This window comes from Prionailurus bengalensis, chromosome C1, assembly GCF_016509475.1.
Source record: "Prionailurus bengalensis isolate Pbe53 chromosome C1, Fcat_Pben_1.1_paternal_pri, whole genome shotgun sequence".
NCBI classification, from domain to species: Eukaryota; Metazoa; Chordata; class Mammalia; order Carnivora; family Felidae; genus Prionailurus; species Prionailurus bengalensis.
Genome location: NC_057345.1, coordinates 79,786,851 through 79,802,010, shown reverse-complemented (window position 1 = coordinate 79,802,010; position 15,160 = coordinate 79,786,851). Strand labels below are relative to the sequence as shown.

The following is a 15,160-nucleotide window of genomic DNA, read 5'->3' as shown; positions in this document are numbered from 1 at the left end:
CCTCAGCTCCATCAGAACTGGGAAAGTCAAGTTCAAGGAGAGTGGACTGCAGATGAAAATGTACTTTCTGGAGTAGCAGAGCCTAGGTTATTTTTATTTTATTATACATTATATATGTATACACGTATACATATACACACACACACAATGTATATATTTCTTCTATTGTTACTAAAGTGGGCTTTAGAATAAACATTTTTAATTTTACCTTGACTTTTTCACAAGTAATATTTGCTCAATTTAGAAAAGTTATACAGATTAAAAGAAAAAAACTAAAATCACACAAAGTCTAGTTTCCTGATGATCACCACTGTTAACATTTACTCTGCAAACAGATATGTGTACATAATTTCAGGCATGTGTGTTTGTTTTCCACAGAAATGGCATAGGCCTAAACATATGATTTGATTGGATTTTAGTTTTTTTCTAAATATACTATTTTAAACCCTGAGTCTTTGATTGAACATATATCATGACTGTATTTTCAGATAACTGAATATGTGTTTACATAATCAGTTTTGATAGGAGGCATATCTTTTAGATATGGGCAACTTTTGTTCATAGGTGACCCCACAGCAAAGTTATCCTTCAGAGGGATCTTTCTAGAAAACAGTTGTCTCAGGCCAGGGTGGGCTCAGCCTATCTCCTAGTATAGAGACAAATCCATGCTTTGGAACAACAGGTGAGGCTGTGGTGAGATTTAAAGCCCTTATTTGTGTGTAGCTCAGTGAAGGCAATTAGCTTCAGAGTTCAGGGCCTGTTTAGGAGCTGAGTTTTCCTAAATACATTTCCTGGGTCATGAATCATGACAGGAAACTGGACTCTGAGCACTCCCCTAGGGAGTCCCCACTTGATGGAGCTCACAAGGCGGGTAGGACGCCTCCCAAAACAGCCTACAGGAATTTAAGGAGGTACTAGCTGTTCTGGGCTAAACAAACCCCTTCCTGAAAGTAGGACTGAGCCAGGCCTGAGAGGTGGTCTCTCCGTGTGTGTGTGTGTGTGTGTGTGTGTGTGTGTGTGTATGTGTGTGTGTGTGTGTGTGTGTGTGTATTGTGAGAGCATGAGGGGCCCTGGGGGAAAGATCCAGGAAAGGCAAAGTGCTGAAGAACAAGGGTTTGTTCACGTGGTTGGCTGGGTGTCCTTGGGCAGTGCTCACAGGTCATATTAAATCCTTACCTCACTTTAAAGTGAGCTAAACCCGTTTGGGCAGTAAGAGGATTTAAGATTCCTGTTCTAGTTACTTGACCCCACCCTGGTACTCCAACAGGCCAGGAGTCTGGTACCCACCTGCCTGAGTTCTCCACTGAGGAAGCTCCTTGTGGAGAAATGGATCAGCCTAATTCCCAGGAGGGAATGAATCCTTGCCTGTGACCTCAGACAGGGCTTGGAGGATCTAGGAAAGTCTAGGAGGAGGTGAGATGCCTGACCGCCCTTTGGCAGGAGGGTCTAGAACATTCCTACCACCTCGGCAGCCATGAATCTAGAGCTTAAGTGTGTTCTCAGCTGAAGGAACATGAAGCCTGCCCTTTTTCCGGTTCGGTTTCTTTCTTTGCATTTTGTCCTCCTGGTTGGGCACCCCCCTCCCCATCTACCTTCAGGCACCCTTAGAACAAGGGCTGGATGGAGCCCCCTGGCGCAGTGAGGCGGAGACCCAGAGCAGGAGTCCGCTTCACTGTGCCCACCTTCATTTTCCAAGGACAGCACTGTTGATAGTGTTCCTCCCTCTCTCCCGAGTCCACTGCCATTTCCTTATTCTCCTACTGGAACCACTGACTTTCAGGGCTTTGCCAACAAAGCAGGCACAGTCAGCATCTCTGAGGGAAATAGAATGAGAGCTGTTGTTACCCACTCCAAATGTAATGGCCACTCGGAAGCTGAGAACAGGCACTGGGCAGCATTTGGGGCCCGCGTGCTGGTTCCTACCCCAGGCTGATCCCCAGAAAGACCATCATGACAATGGATGGTCCTAAGTGTCTCAAGGCTGCCTGTCCAGCTTCTTCCTGGGGCTGTGGGTTGGGTGTCCACTGAGCCCCTCTCACATTGTGAATGGGCACCGCCCTGGCCTGCACCCAGAGTGCATCCTGTCTTCACCCACTTGTTGCAATATCTAGAAGTGGGCCCAGTGTGTTACAGTTGGCCTCTGGGGATGAACTGCCTGAGTCTAATTCGGGTTCTCCACTTTCTCCACCTATAAGAGAAAGAGAACAATACCACCTACCCAGGTGGTTGTGAGGACTAAGTGAAATAACTTATGTAAAGCCTCCACACACCATGCCTGGCCCAGAATGCGGCTATTAGCGTTAGGTATTCAGCCTTGATGGAGCATGTACTGTGGGCCAGGCCGGCCACGGCGGGGGATGTGGGGAAGGACAGTGATGCTGGAATTCAGACCACAGCCCAGGTGGGAAATGCTCTGCAGGGGAAGGTACGGGAGCTGTGGGGCCTCTGAGGCAGGGTCTTGAACATGGGGGAAAGGGGAATGGGGGAGGGGATGTCTGAGATGAGTTTTCAAGGCTGAATAGGAATTTGCCAGCTGAGGAATGTGAAAAGCATCTTCTGGGTGGGAAACAACATACGTGTGTGGAGATTCGGGTGTCAAGGGTTCAGTTTACAGAGGATTCACTGTGTGGGAAGTGAAGGTGGTGATGGGTGGGGGAGGGGGGGAGGGACTAGCAGGTCTTTACTTGGATGTTTTTAAGTCTCTACTTCTGAGCCAGTGCCAGGTTATTGCCTCCTTTAAAGCACTTTGCAGCTCAGTGAGGGAGACAGGCCCTTAAGTGCATAGTCCAGATCAGAGTCCTGTGCTGAAGGCAGCAGAAATGGTGGGCAGAGCCAGGCGATCTCATTAGAGTTTAGAAGGTCCCTTGACAGCTGGGAAGGGCCAGCATTCCCCCTGGGTCACTGCAGCAGCTCCCAAAGAAAGGATGAGGAGCAGGCAGAATTTGGAGGCCCTGCAGATAGGACAGCTAAGGTCAGAAGAGCAGAGGGAGGTAGGAATGCCTCATGGTGGAGCACCAATGTTGCTTGCCAGGTCCATTGCATAGTAAATGTTCTAGCAGTGTCCATCCCTCCTCTGTATCCATGAGCTGCACGGCTCTGGGCATTTCCCCAGGGGACCTAATCCCAGCCCTGCCATGTGAGCTCAGGATCCCCTTGTCCCATAGGTCAGCCTTGGGGCAAGTGGGCCTTGGCATATCCTGGCAAACCCCCAGGAAAGGGACCAGGGGATTGCGTGTTTACACTGAAAGAAAACAGACTTGGAGGCTTCTCTCTCAGAGCAGGGATCACTCTGGTTACTAGTGCTTCCAGAACAAAACTGAATCAATGATAAACCTTTCAATCTCATTACATAGTGTGTGTGTGAATTAGAGGATGCCCACCACCCAGAAGCTGGGTTTGGAGCCTCTGATGGGGCAGCTGTCTAAACAAGCAAGCAAAGTGTACGTGACCTTAAGTGGCTGCGGTATGCATCTGGGCTGCCTTGCCATCCTCAAGGTGTAAATCCCTTTCCAGAGATCAAGCCAAAATTCCCTCTTCTACATGCCGGTGACTCACAGCTTGTATTTTCAAATAGCTTTTTGAGGTTTTAAAGTCATTTGATCCTTAGCAAAGTCCTTTAGAAACGTGAACTTAGCAGCTGTGTTAGAGAAGGGGAAACTGAGGCCCAGAGAGCATAGTAGGAATTCTGCATCCTGTTTCCCAGTCCGCCACTGGATAGCTGATTCCCACAGGTTCATTTCCTCATGGCTGACAGTGGTTGCTTTGCTCAACCACAGAAGTGAAGGGTCGGGGTTAATAATATCAGCCAAACTTCAGATGTTTTTTGTGGACCATTATGAAGATATCTGGCCTGTTCGGTTGCCTCAGATTGTTAGGGTCCAGGACAACTGCAGCAGATGGAGGAGAAGAATCGTTCCATGGCTGCCACGTGGCCGCTGTGTGTCCAGGGTTGGTTAGACCCACTGTATCTGGTAGTCACACTATTAGGGAAGCGTCATTAGCCTGGTGTTAGACATGCAGTGACTCGGTTGTAACATTTCGAGGCAGCATGTAATAACTATAAATGGCCGACTAATACCTGGTGCCAGTAAATCGTGATTGCACGCTGGAACTAAGATGGGGAGAGCTGCCTGGGACACACAAAGAAGGCCTCTTGGGGAGAAGTGGGTGTGCTTCAGACCTCAGGTTTCAAATCGCTGTACATGCCTCTAATAGTTTCCAGACGTATGGTGCATTTACGGAGCCCAGGAGAGGCGTAATTAAGGGTAATAGCAGCCAGCCCTGCTGTTAAGTGAGAACATGAACGGTGGAGCCCGCAGCAGCGGAGCGGGGTGCTTGGCCACAGTCAGCCTTGTCACTGCGGGGGCTCATCGCTCTGTGCGCAGGCGGCGCTGCTGTTGGCCGCGGGATCCAGCCTGTGTTAGACAAAAGCTGGCAGAACTACACCATTCTCCGGCCGGGCAGAAACACCAAAATGTGCGGATTCTGCAGACCAATTTAGGTGCTTTCCTCCAGGTTTTAGACTCCGGTCGTGTATGAGAATCCTCCAAATCGCATCCGGAAACTGTATTTGGGGATGCTGCTGCTCAAAAAGAAATGTAACAAGTGCATCCATCCTGTCCCAGTTCAGTGTGTTTCTTTTCACGCGCTGCCTTCATGTCCGTGGTGCGTTTCAACTTGTGTTCTTGACAGGTCGCTAGGATACTTGAAGTCTCCGAAGAGATGAGGAAGAACATGGGTGTGAGCTCAGGGCTGGAACTCATTACCTTGCCGTATGGCCACCAGCTGCGCCTGGACATAATTGAAAGGTGAGCAGTGCCGTCCTTGCATTTCCGGCCTGTCAGAGCAGAGAGGGGCACACCACTGACCCGCCCCGGCGCCTCTCCCTTCTCCCGGAAGCCTGAGCCAGGGAATTCCTGGAGAAGCACAAAGAGAAAGCGCAGAGGAAGTCGGGGGAACAAAGAATGCGTTCCTGTCCTTTCCCCAGGAGGGAATAGAGGACAGAACAGATGATTGGCCCTTGCCAGCGTAAGTCACCCAGCCACCAGCCCCGGGTGGTGGCAGGCAGACTGACTCCGACATCTCGCCACCTCACTGAGCTGAGGCTCCTCTGTCTCTTCTGAGTTTAAGATCACTTTAGGACCAAGTGGGAGTTTGTGGGAAAGGCTGGGAAGCACAGAGTCTGAACAGTGTCTTCTTTGAGGGATGGGCAGGGGATGGTGGCGCTCGGGGGCCCCCAACCTCGGAAGCATCACTCCCCTCTCTCACAAGTTCCCCAAATACCCGGGCCCTGGCTGTCCTTTAAAGCCCACCCGTGTGAACACTGGATGTTTAGAAATTAAAAAGACAGAAGGTAGCGAGGCATGTTATAAAGAGAAGCACTTAAACCTTAAACACAAGTGTAGAACAATTGCTTAAAGAGCATGCAAAGTCCTTTGATTTAGCAAGGATTAGGAAAAAAAGAGAGAGGAAGTGCTAGACCAGATTCCTGTATCATTCCTGTATCACCACAGAAGTTGGACTTGTTGACACACAAGCAAAGACCACTGATTTGGGCAAGACTGTCTTGTTATCTTAAGCATCCTGTTTGTCCAGCCAGTTTCCTAGTTGTCATGACACACACATGGGTTGTGATGGACAACTGAGACCCCAGCTTTCCATGAGAAGAGGGCGGCCAGTGATGCTTCAGAGGCTGCAAGGCCCGAGGGCCACCATCCCCATGACATCTTTCTGTGGCAGCTGAAATACTTTTATCTCATTACAGTAGCCACTAACCACATGGGGCTATTGAGAGCCTGAAATGTAGTGACTGGGAGACACAGTATCGTATTTTACTATTTACTTTTTAAAGTGTAAATAGCCCTATGTGGCTGGTGGACATCGCATTCCTAGGATGTCAGCTCCTGAAAAGTAAACCTTGCATTTCAGGTAGCCTCGGGAATCCATACAGCTGCTCTCAAGGTTACCTGGCTAGAGAGCTGATAAAAGGACCCCCCTGCCACTGTTGCTTTGGCTTCACAGCCATGGATAGGAGACATCCAGAATGCTGAACGAAAGGCTTCTGGGAGGCAGCAGGTTAGGAAATGGTCCTTGGCTTTGTTCAGGCATCCTTGTTGTTTAATGCCTTTGGAGAATGGCAGGCCTGACTTCTGAATTTTCCTACTTCTCCTTACAGGCTTTCTTAGATTCTAGCCTCTCTCTCCAGGCATCTTCTCCCCTCCCTAGTGTCCCAGGGGCCTGCTTCTCAGTTCCACTAGCTTGTCCTCTGTTGTTGCTGGGCCAGTGGTCACCATTTCAACAGAGACAGCTGTTTGCCATGTGATGCATCTCAGCTGAAATATCCCAGGGTTCCAGACCTTACTTTGTCGGGGTTGTTAGGTATGCTGGACGTGCGCTCTGGGCCCAGCAGAGCACTCTGAGGTCAGCAGGCTGGGTGCTTCTCCAGGCTCTTTTCTGAATTCCACTCCTGTCTCCATCTGTTTCCCCTTTCTCCTGATCGCTCCTTGCCTGGAGCCTCTCTGCCTGGCTTGCTTCCTGCCCAGGGCTGACCTGGGGGATCTGCCTGCTAGAGTCTGGGGAGCGGTTTTCTTCCTTACAGTGTGTTTACTAAATAAAGGCCAAGGTTATAGCCATTTCAGAAGGTTAAATGACATCATCATCTTGTGTTTTAGAATCAAATACAAACCACCCTTGATTTTTAATTTACCACCTCACCCATTCCAGGCCTACTGAGTGGAGATGTCCTTGGTATAACATTTAGTGCCTCTTCTTGCCTCAGATCTGCCATGCTGAATTGTTCTTCCTACAGCGGTATATGCAGGAGGTTTTAGGCACATGTTGGTTGAATGAATGGATAGAATTAATTAATATGCCGGGTTTTAAAGAGGTAGAGAACCTTTTATTAAGGGCCATTTAAAACATAGGAAAAAACAGTGAATGAAAGAATCAATTGAAGGCAACATGGAAAATTAGTTACTGTTAGTTGAAAGAAACATCTGAAATCCTCAGCTCAACCTTAACACTTTACAAATGAGAAAACTCTTGAGGGGGCTGCCTGGGTGGCTCGGTCAGTTGAGCCTCCGACATCGACTCAGGTCATGATCTCATGGTATGTGAATGTAAGCCCCATAGCGGGCTCCATGGTGACAGCTCAGAGCCTGGAGCCTGCTTCAGATTCTGTGTGTGTGTGTCTCTCTCTCTGCCCCTCCCACTTGCGCTATGTCTCTCTCTCTCTCTCTCTCTCTCTCTCTCAAAAATAAGTAAAAACCATTAAAAAAAAACTTGAATAAATTCAATAAAAATATAAAAATTAAAAATATATAAAAATAAAAAAATAAAAATTTTGTTTGGATCCATTAAGACATCAGGAAGAAGAGAGAAAGAAAAAGGTAGAGAGGTAGAGACAGACAAAATGGACCAAGATACAGAGAAAGATGGGCACACAGAGACAATTGTGTTACCAACTACTGTTTAAATGTTTGAGAGAGCAGGGAAGGGGCAGAGAGAGGGAGAGAGAGAATTCCAAGCAGGCCCTGCACTAACAGCACAGAGCCTGATATGGGGCTTGAACCCATGAACTGTGAGATCATGACCTGAGCCAAGATCGAGCTGGATGCTTAACCAACTGAGCTACCCAGGTGCCCCATGGCATTTTAATGATTTTTACACCCCCACGCCGTCTGTTTCTCACAACAAGACTTGCTCACATTTTTACAGTGAAGAGATTGAGGAGTGGACAGTCAGGGAGCAGCCTATGGTCACACTGCAAGCAAGCGCCATACACACACACACACACACACAAACACTCAGAGATAGGAGAGCTCATTGCATATTTCATAACCATTAGAGAAAGTAGTAATGCTAGCCACTTGATGAATCATGCCACCCTTGGCCTAGAGCAGTGAGAGAGAAACCAACACATGTGGCCAGAGAGAAGCGTGGCTGTGGAGTGACATCCTTAGCTGTGAACTTTCAGAACAAGGTGGCCCCAGAGTTTCAAAGGCATGTTGTATTTTAGTAACCAAAACTATGGATGGGGCTTCACCTCCAGCACTTGTACCACAGCCTGGAAGAAAGTTATTGGAGGCCTTTCTGGCCCAAAGCAGTCAGCTGATGTAGGGAGAGAAGGAAAGGACTGCGGTCTGTGCTGCTGCCATCGGCAGAGACTGCTCTGTGACCCCATTCATATTAGTCCCGTTGTCATCACTGTGCTTCCTGTTCTGGGTCTGTGAGCTTGACCCTGGTAGTACAGGATGAGAAAAGGGAGGATTGTTGGCAGATACAAGATTTCTGTTTTATTAGGGTCTGACTTTACAGGGAAATTCCTGCCGGTCGGCTATTCAGTCTTTGTCCACATCACCATTCACTTTCTGGCCTCTTGACCAGACACACAGACTCTCCATTCTTACTTCCTCATCCCTTTTTATGTTCCAAGACCCATATCGTCTTCTTGGGTCAAGCATATTCTCTCGTTTCCTGTTCCTTCCATTCCCCAGTTCAGGGGCACAGTGGAGGTGGCCAGAGCTCCCCTGAGAATGGGAGTCCCAGTGTGTTGAGGGACCAGGTGTCTCCCTGGACCTCTCATGGCAGAAGGTACCGGGAGCCACGTGTACTTTTTAGCAGCTTCACCCCAGCAGGGTCCTCTTCATGCCCCCAGATCCAGAGCTGCACATGGCCCTGTCCTGCCCTTTCTGACTCTTGATAGTGCACCCTCTGAGGCCTAGCCCAGGCCCTGCCGCAGGCAGCCTGTGGGAGTGATCTCGCTGTTGAAATCAGCAACCAAATTATCCGAGCTGCCAGCACAGAGCTAAGGCAGCAAAAGGCAACAAAGCTAGTCCCTTTTCTTGCTGGGTTGCATTCCTTTCCTCCTCGTCCTGTCGTCCCTGGGCCTGACCACTGATCTCTTCCCTCCCAGACACAACACGATGGCCATCGGCATCGCAGTGGACATTCTGGGCTGCACGGGCTCTTTGGAGGACCGAGCAGCCACCCTCAATAGGATCATCCAGGTGGCGGTGGAACTGAAAGACTCCATGGGAGACCTCTATTCTTTCTCGGCCATCATGAAAGCCCTAGAAATGCCACAGGTGAGGTTCCACTTGCTTCGTGTGCCCTGCAGGCCTGTGTGCACTCATTGTTCTGCAAAGTGGTCTGCAAGCCCATGCTTAGCAAATCACAGACTATTTTCGTCCATCTCAGAAGGTAAACTGAATCATACTGAAAGCAGCTTGGATTAGGAGACAACCCAAAGCAATGTCCTAAGTGTTTCGGTTCTGTTTTTAAAAACAGTGGATGATTGTTGACTGCCCACACTTTCTCTCTGGCATGCAGTAAGAAGAGTCGTCCTCAGGAGCCATCGGTGTTCCTTAAGAACCAATGAAGATGATCTGTCTGGCTAATGTGTGTTGTATAATAGAGACTGCTCTCATCTGGGTCATCAGGCATTTGGGGAGCTTCTATCTGAGAATCCCCAGAGTGGCTTGTCTCAAAGTATGTTCCTTAGGTCAGCTAAAAGAGACTTCCGTTAAAAAATTCAGATTTCTAGCTTATCTGCCAGATAACCTCCTAATTAGAGTTTCTGAAAGTGTGCATTTGCAGTTTATATGCTTTGATGGGCTGTTTTTAGGATGTGTTGAACCTGAAAGTCTGTATTTAAAATCGAACAGACCTGACAGAGGAAAGTTGTTCTGTTATCTTGATTGTCCAGATTCCCGCTTTCCCGTTTCTGTCCTGCCAAGCAAGCCCTAGGCGTTTAAAATCTCGCCCTCAGGCTCCTCTAGTCCTACATAAACCCAGTCTGCGACCAGTAACACCAAAACCACGGGGTGGGTCATTTAGCTTGGCTGTTTCATAACCACAGCTGAAAATCCACCACTGCCACTAGGGGAGACAGCTAACAGTCACATGTCCTGTAAGTCAGAGCACATTTGAGCAAGGTCTAGCCATGAATTAAAGCAAGGTCACCCTAAAAACAAGCTGAACAACTTAATGCCATCACAAGGAAATTTGGGGGGGGGGGTCAGTTCCTATTACAATATTCTAACAGTTTGAAAACTCTTTAGACATACTGGAATTTCATAGGCTCCATATTTAGAATAAGCAAATCTAGATGTATTTTCATGATATACTGACTCCTATAATAGAGGTTATAATTTTTCACTCACGTTGTTTCTAATTTGTATCATATTTATTTCTTCTTAGCCAAAACTGCCTGTAATTTTGGAAGGCTGAGGCAACAGACAGAGTAAGCTGAGTGTCTGTCACCCTCCAGCTCAGAGCTTTCTCTGAGAGCAGCAAAGAGGATGTTTGAGGGATCATGTGCTTGCCCTCCATGACATCACACTCAGCAATTAGGGACTTCTCCCCGAGCACCTAATATGCCTTTGCAGGTGGCTCCCTAGCCTCCAGCAGCATCAGACTCTTCCTGATGGCATTGGTCCTCCAGGATATTCCGGACCCTGCAATGAGCTAGGGCACTGCTGGGGGAGGGAAGTGGCAGACCCAGGGAAAGCCAAGAGGAGAATCACATCCCTCCTGTGTATCATCATCCAAACCTGTCCCTATACTACAGGCTCAACATGTCTTCTCTTTGTAGCTTCTAGTATCAGGAAAGAGCATCCAGCAGATGGGCCCAGACAAGAGACCAGGACTGCTTTCAGAAAGGCAGATACTTCACAGGAGGTGGGGGGGCGAGGGGAGAGAAGGCACATTGAGAAGGGGGTGGCCAGAGGAAGACAAGTAGTGTCTTTTCTGTCCCAGTAGACCTGCGAGTGCTGGTAGCTTCACACCGTCCTCTGGGAAAATGCAGCTCTTAGAGGCCAAGGGAATGAATCTCTTACCAGCTATAAAACCTGGAGCAAGTTAACTATTCTCTTCTGGTTTCTGATCTGTAAAACGAGGCCAAAATACTGCCTCGCGGGGCATTGTGAGGATTAATTGAAATTCCTCAAATACCCAACACAGAGCTGGCCCTTGTCCCCCAAGTATTAGTGCCGTTCCTCTTTCTTATTTCATGTAAAAAACCTCAGATGCTTAGGCTTGCTGGTTTTATGGTATGAGTGGGGGTGGTTTGTCTCAGAGCAGTCAGAGTCAGTGGCAGGTATTGGCCTTGACTGTTCTAAAACAAACGATAAAGGAGTGAGTAGTGGCATCATATGGTCCGGGCAGTGTTCTCTGTGTCTCAGACATTATTACGAGTAAATTAAAATGCTGTATGTTCTGTTCGTCCATGCTTTCATCAATATAACCTCTGGACAGTTGGCAATTCCCATCAACATTTACCATGCATGTATTCTTTGACCCAGTAATTACACTTCTGGAAATTTATCCCCCAGATATTTTCACACATAGACACATTTGCAAAATCTTCACAAGGTACTTTCATAATGGAAAAAAATTTCTAAAACTCTCTGGGAGACTAAACTTTATCCATAAAGTGGAACTTCATGCAGAAGTTTAACAAAATAAGGCTGTCTGTGCTTGTTTTGTACTACTTCTATGGAAAAAAATGTGTAATGTATGAGATGCATTTTATATACAAAAGTTGTGTATATGTGTGTGTGCAAAGATTCCTGCACACACAGAAGAAACTGAGCTGCCTCTGGATGGGCCATCAGAGCAATACAGAACAGGGTGGGATGGGGGTTAGCCTTTCTCTAAACGATGCTCTCAACTGCTTTGACTTTATTTTAAAGAGAGCCTTTTCCAAAATGATCACACCTGTCTTTCTTCCAGATCACAAGATTAGAAAAAACATGGACTGCCCTCCGGCACCAATACACCCAGACCGCCATCCTCTATGAGAAACAGCTGAAGCCTTTCAGCAAAATCCTGCATGAAGGCAGAGGTGAGTGCAGAGTCAGCACAAGCAGGCGTGTGTCTGTGAGACCATTAGGTCACGTCTGCTCTGGTTTGATCAAAGCCTTGAGCCGGACATATGATACCCAAGTTATCTGTAGGATTGTTGATGGATCATCAAGGCTTTTTATCAGATGACAGCATCACTTCTAGAAGAACTGCAGTTGCCAAAACACGACATGGGCTACCAGTCATCTCATTCTGTGCTTACCTTTCTTAATTGAGGTGTAATGTATGTAGCATTATATTAGTTGTAGGTGTACGATGTAGTGAGTATTTGTGTATACTGCAAAACGATCACAATCCAATCAATACCTACATCATACACAGTTATGAAATTTTTCTTTCCTGTGAAGAGAACTCTCAAGATCCACTCTCTTGGCTCCTTTCAAATGTGCAGTGCAGTGTTAACTATAGTCACTGTGCTGTACGTTACCTCCCTATTACTTTTTTATTCTGCACCTGGGAATTTGTATCTTTTGACCCTCTCCACCCATTTTGCCCACCTATAACCCCCAGGCTCAAGCAACCATCAATCTGTTCTCTATATCCATAAGCTCAGGAACTTTTTGGGGTTTTTGGTTTCATTTTTTTAGATTCCACATATAAGTGAGATCATAGTATTGACACATATATTACATATGTAAGATATGCATATATAGTTACAGTATTGATCTTTTTCTGTGACATATTTCACTTAGCAAAATGCCCTCAAGGTCCATTCATTCATGTTGTCCCAAATGGCAGGATTTCATTTATTTATTATTTTTTTAAGTTTAAGACAGAAAGAGAAAGAGAGAGAGTGCATGAGCAGGGGAAGGGCAAAGAGACAGGGAGAGAGAGAATCCCAAGCAGGATTCTCACTGTCAGCACAGATTCCGACACAGGACTCAAACCCACAAACTGTGAAATCATGACCTGAGACAAAACCAAGAGTTGGACGCTCAACTGACTGAGCCACCCAGGCATCCCTCATTTCTTATTTTTATGGTTGAGTAATACTCCAGTGTGTGTGTGTGTGTGTGTGTGTGTGTGTGTATTTATAAATATGTATATAAGTATACCCACGTTATCCATTCATCGCATCAGTGGACACTTTGGTTGTTTCCATATCTTGGCTATTGTAAATAATGTAGTGAACATGGGGTGCAGATATTTTTTTCAATATGTTTTTGTTTTCTTCAGATAAATACCCAGAAGTGGAACTGCTGGATAATATGGTAGTTCCATTTTTAATTTTTTGAGGACTCTCCATACTGTTTTCTATAGTGGCTGTACTAATTTACATGCCTGCCAACAGTGCACAAGGGTTCTCTTTTCTCCACATCCTTTCCAATATTTGTTATTTGTCTTTTTGATATACCCATTCTAACAAGTGTGAGGTGACATCTCATTGTCGTTTTGATTTGCATTTCCCTGATGATCACCTTTCCATATACCTGTTGACTATCTGTATCTCCTCTGGAAAAATGTCTATTTAGATCCTCTGCCTTTTTCATTGGTGTTTTTTTTTTTTCTTTCTGCTTTGCTGTTGACTTGTATAAATTCTTTATATATTTTGAATATTAACCCCTTATCAAATATGATTTCCAAATATCTTCTCCCATTCAGTAGTTTGCCTTTTCATTTTGTTGGTGATTTTCTTTGTTGTGGAGAAACTTTTTAGTTTGATATAGTCCCACTTGTTTATTTTTGCTTTTGCTATCAGAAAAAAAATCATTGCCAAACTAATGTCAGGAAGCTTCTGCCTATGTTATCTTCCAGGAGTTCTATGGTTTCAGGTCTTACATTCAAGTCTTTAATCCATTTTGAGTTGATATTTGTGTATGGTGTAAGACAGTGTCTGATTTTCATTGTTACATGGGGCTCTTCAGTTCTCTCAGTACCATTTATTGAAGAAACTGTCCTTTCCCATTGAACATTCTTGGCTCCTTTGTCATAAATTAAGTGGCCATAAATGCATGGGTTTATTTCTGGGTTCTCTATTCTGTTCCGTTGATGTAGGTGTCTGTTTTTATACTAATAAAATATTGTTTTGATTACTATAGCTTTGGAATATAGTTTGAAACCAGGAAGTATGATGCCTCCATCTTTGTTCTTTCTTAAAACTTCTTTGGCTATTTGGGGTCTTCAGTGGTTCCCCCATATTTAGGATTGTTTGCTGTATTTCTGTGAAAAATGCCAGTGGAATTTTGTAAGGATTGCACTGAATCTTAGATTGCTTTAGATAGTATGGACACCGTGAACACAGAGTATCTTTCCATTTTTTGTGTTTTCTTCAGTTCTTCCATCAGTGTCATATAGTTTTCAGTATACAGGTCTTTCAGCTCCTTAAATTTATTCCCACATATTCTTTTTCATTTAATTGTACGTGGGATTGTTTTCTTCATTTCTCTTCCTGATAGTTCATTGCTGGTGTATGGACATGCAACAGACTTTTGTATATTAATTTTGTATCGTGCAACTTTACTGAATTCCTGTATTAGTTGTGACAGTTTTACTTCTTCCTTTCCAGTTGGAATGCGTTTTATTTTTTTTCTTGCCCAGTTGCTCAGTCTAGGACATCTAATACTATGTTGAATAAAAGTGCTGAGAGTAGGTATCCTTGTCTTGCTTCTGATCTTAGGAAAAAAAGGTTTCAGCTTTTCACCATTGAGTATGATTTAGCTGTAGGTTTGTCATATATGATCTTTATTATGTAGAGGTATGTTTCTTCTATACCTACTTTGTTGAGAGTGTTTTTAATCATAAATTGATGTTGAATTTTGTCAAATGCTTTTTCTGCATCTATTGAGTTGATCATCTGATTTTTATCCTTCATTTTATTAATGTGGTGTGTCATATTGATCGGTGTGTATATGTTGATCCATGCTTGCATCCCTGGAATAAATCCTACTTGATCATAGTATATGATCTTTTTTAATGTATTGTTGAATTCAGCTTGTCAGTATTTTGTTGAGGATTTTTGCATCCTTGTTCATCAGGGATATTGCCTGTAATTTCCTTTTCTTGTAGAGCCCCTGTCTGGTTTTGGTATCAAGGTAATGCTGGCCTCATAAAATGAGTTTGGAAGTATTCCCTCCTCTTCTATTTTTCAGAAGAGTTTGAGAAGGATTGGTATTCATTTATGTTTGGTAGAATTACCAGTGAAGCCATCTGGTCCTGGATTTTTGTTTGTAGGGAGATTTTTGATTATTAATTCAATCCCTTACTGGTAATAAGTTTGTTTAGATTTTCTATTTCTTCATGATTCAACCTTAGTAGGTTGTATATTGTTAGGGACATATTAATTTCTTCTAGGTTG

At 45.3% G+C, this 15,160-nt stretch overlaps 1 protein-coding gene across 4 annotated transcripts in view; it reads left to right on the top strand.

The window, feature by feature from the left end:
- BCAR3 (BCAR3 adaptor protein, NSP family member) overlaps window positions 1-15,160 on the top strand; it is a 116,267-nt gene that overhangs the window by 92,632 nt on the left and 8,475 nt on the right. For all 4 annotated transcript variants that reach the window (XM_043575602.1, XM_043575604.1, XM_043575603.1 and 1 more), the window contains 3 exons: window positions 4,693-4,808; window positions 8,915-9,086; window positions 11,734-11,845. In XM_043575602.1, the coding sequence (XP_043431537.1) occupies window positions 4,693-4,808; window positions 8,915-9,086; window positions 11,734-11,845 (400 nt within the window). The remainder of the gene's footprint in view (window positions 1-4,692; window positions 4,809-8,914; window positions 9,087-11,733; window positions 11,846-15,160) is intronic.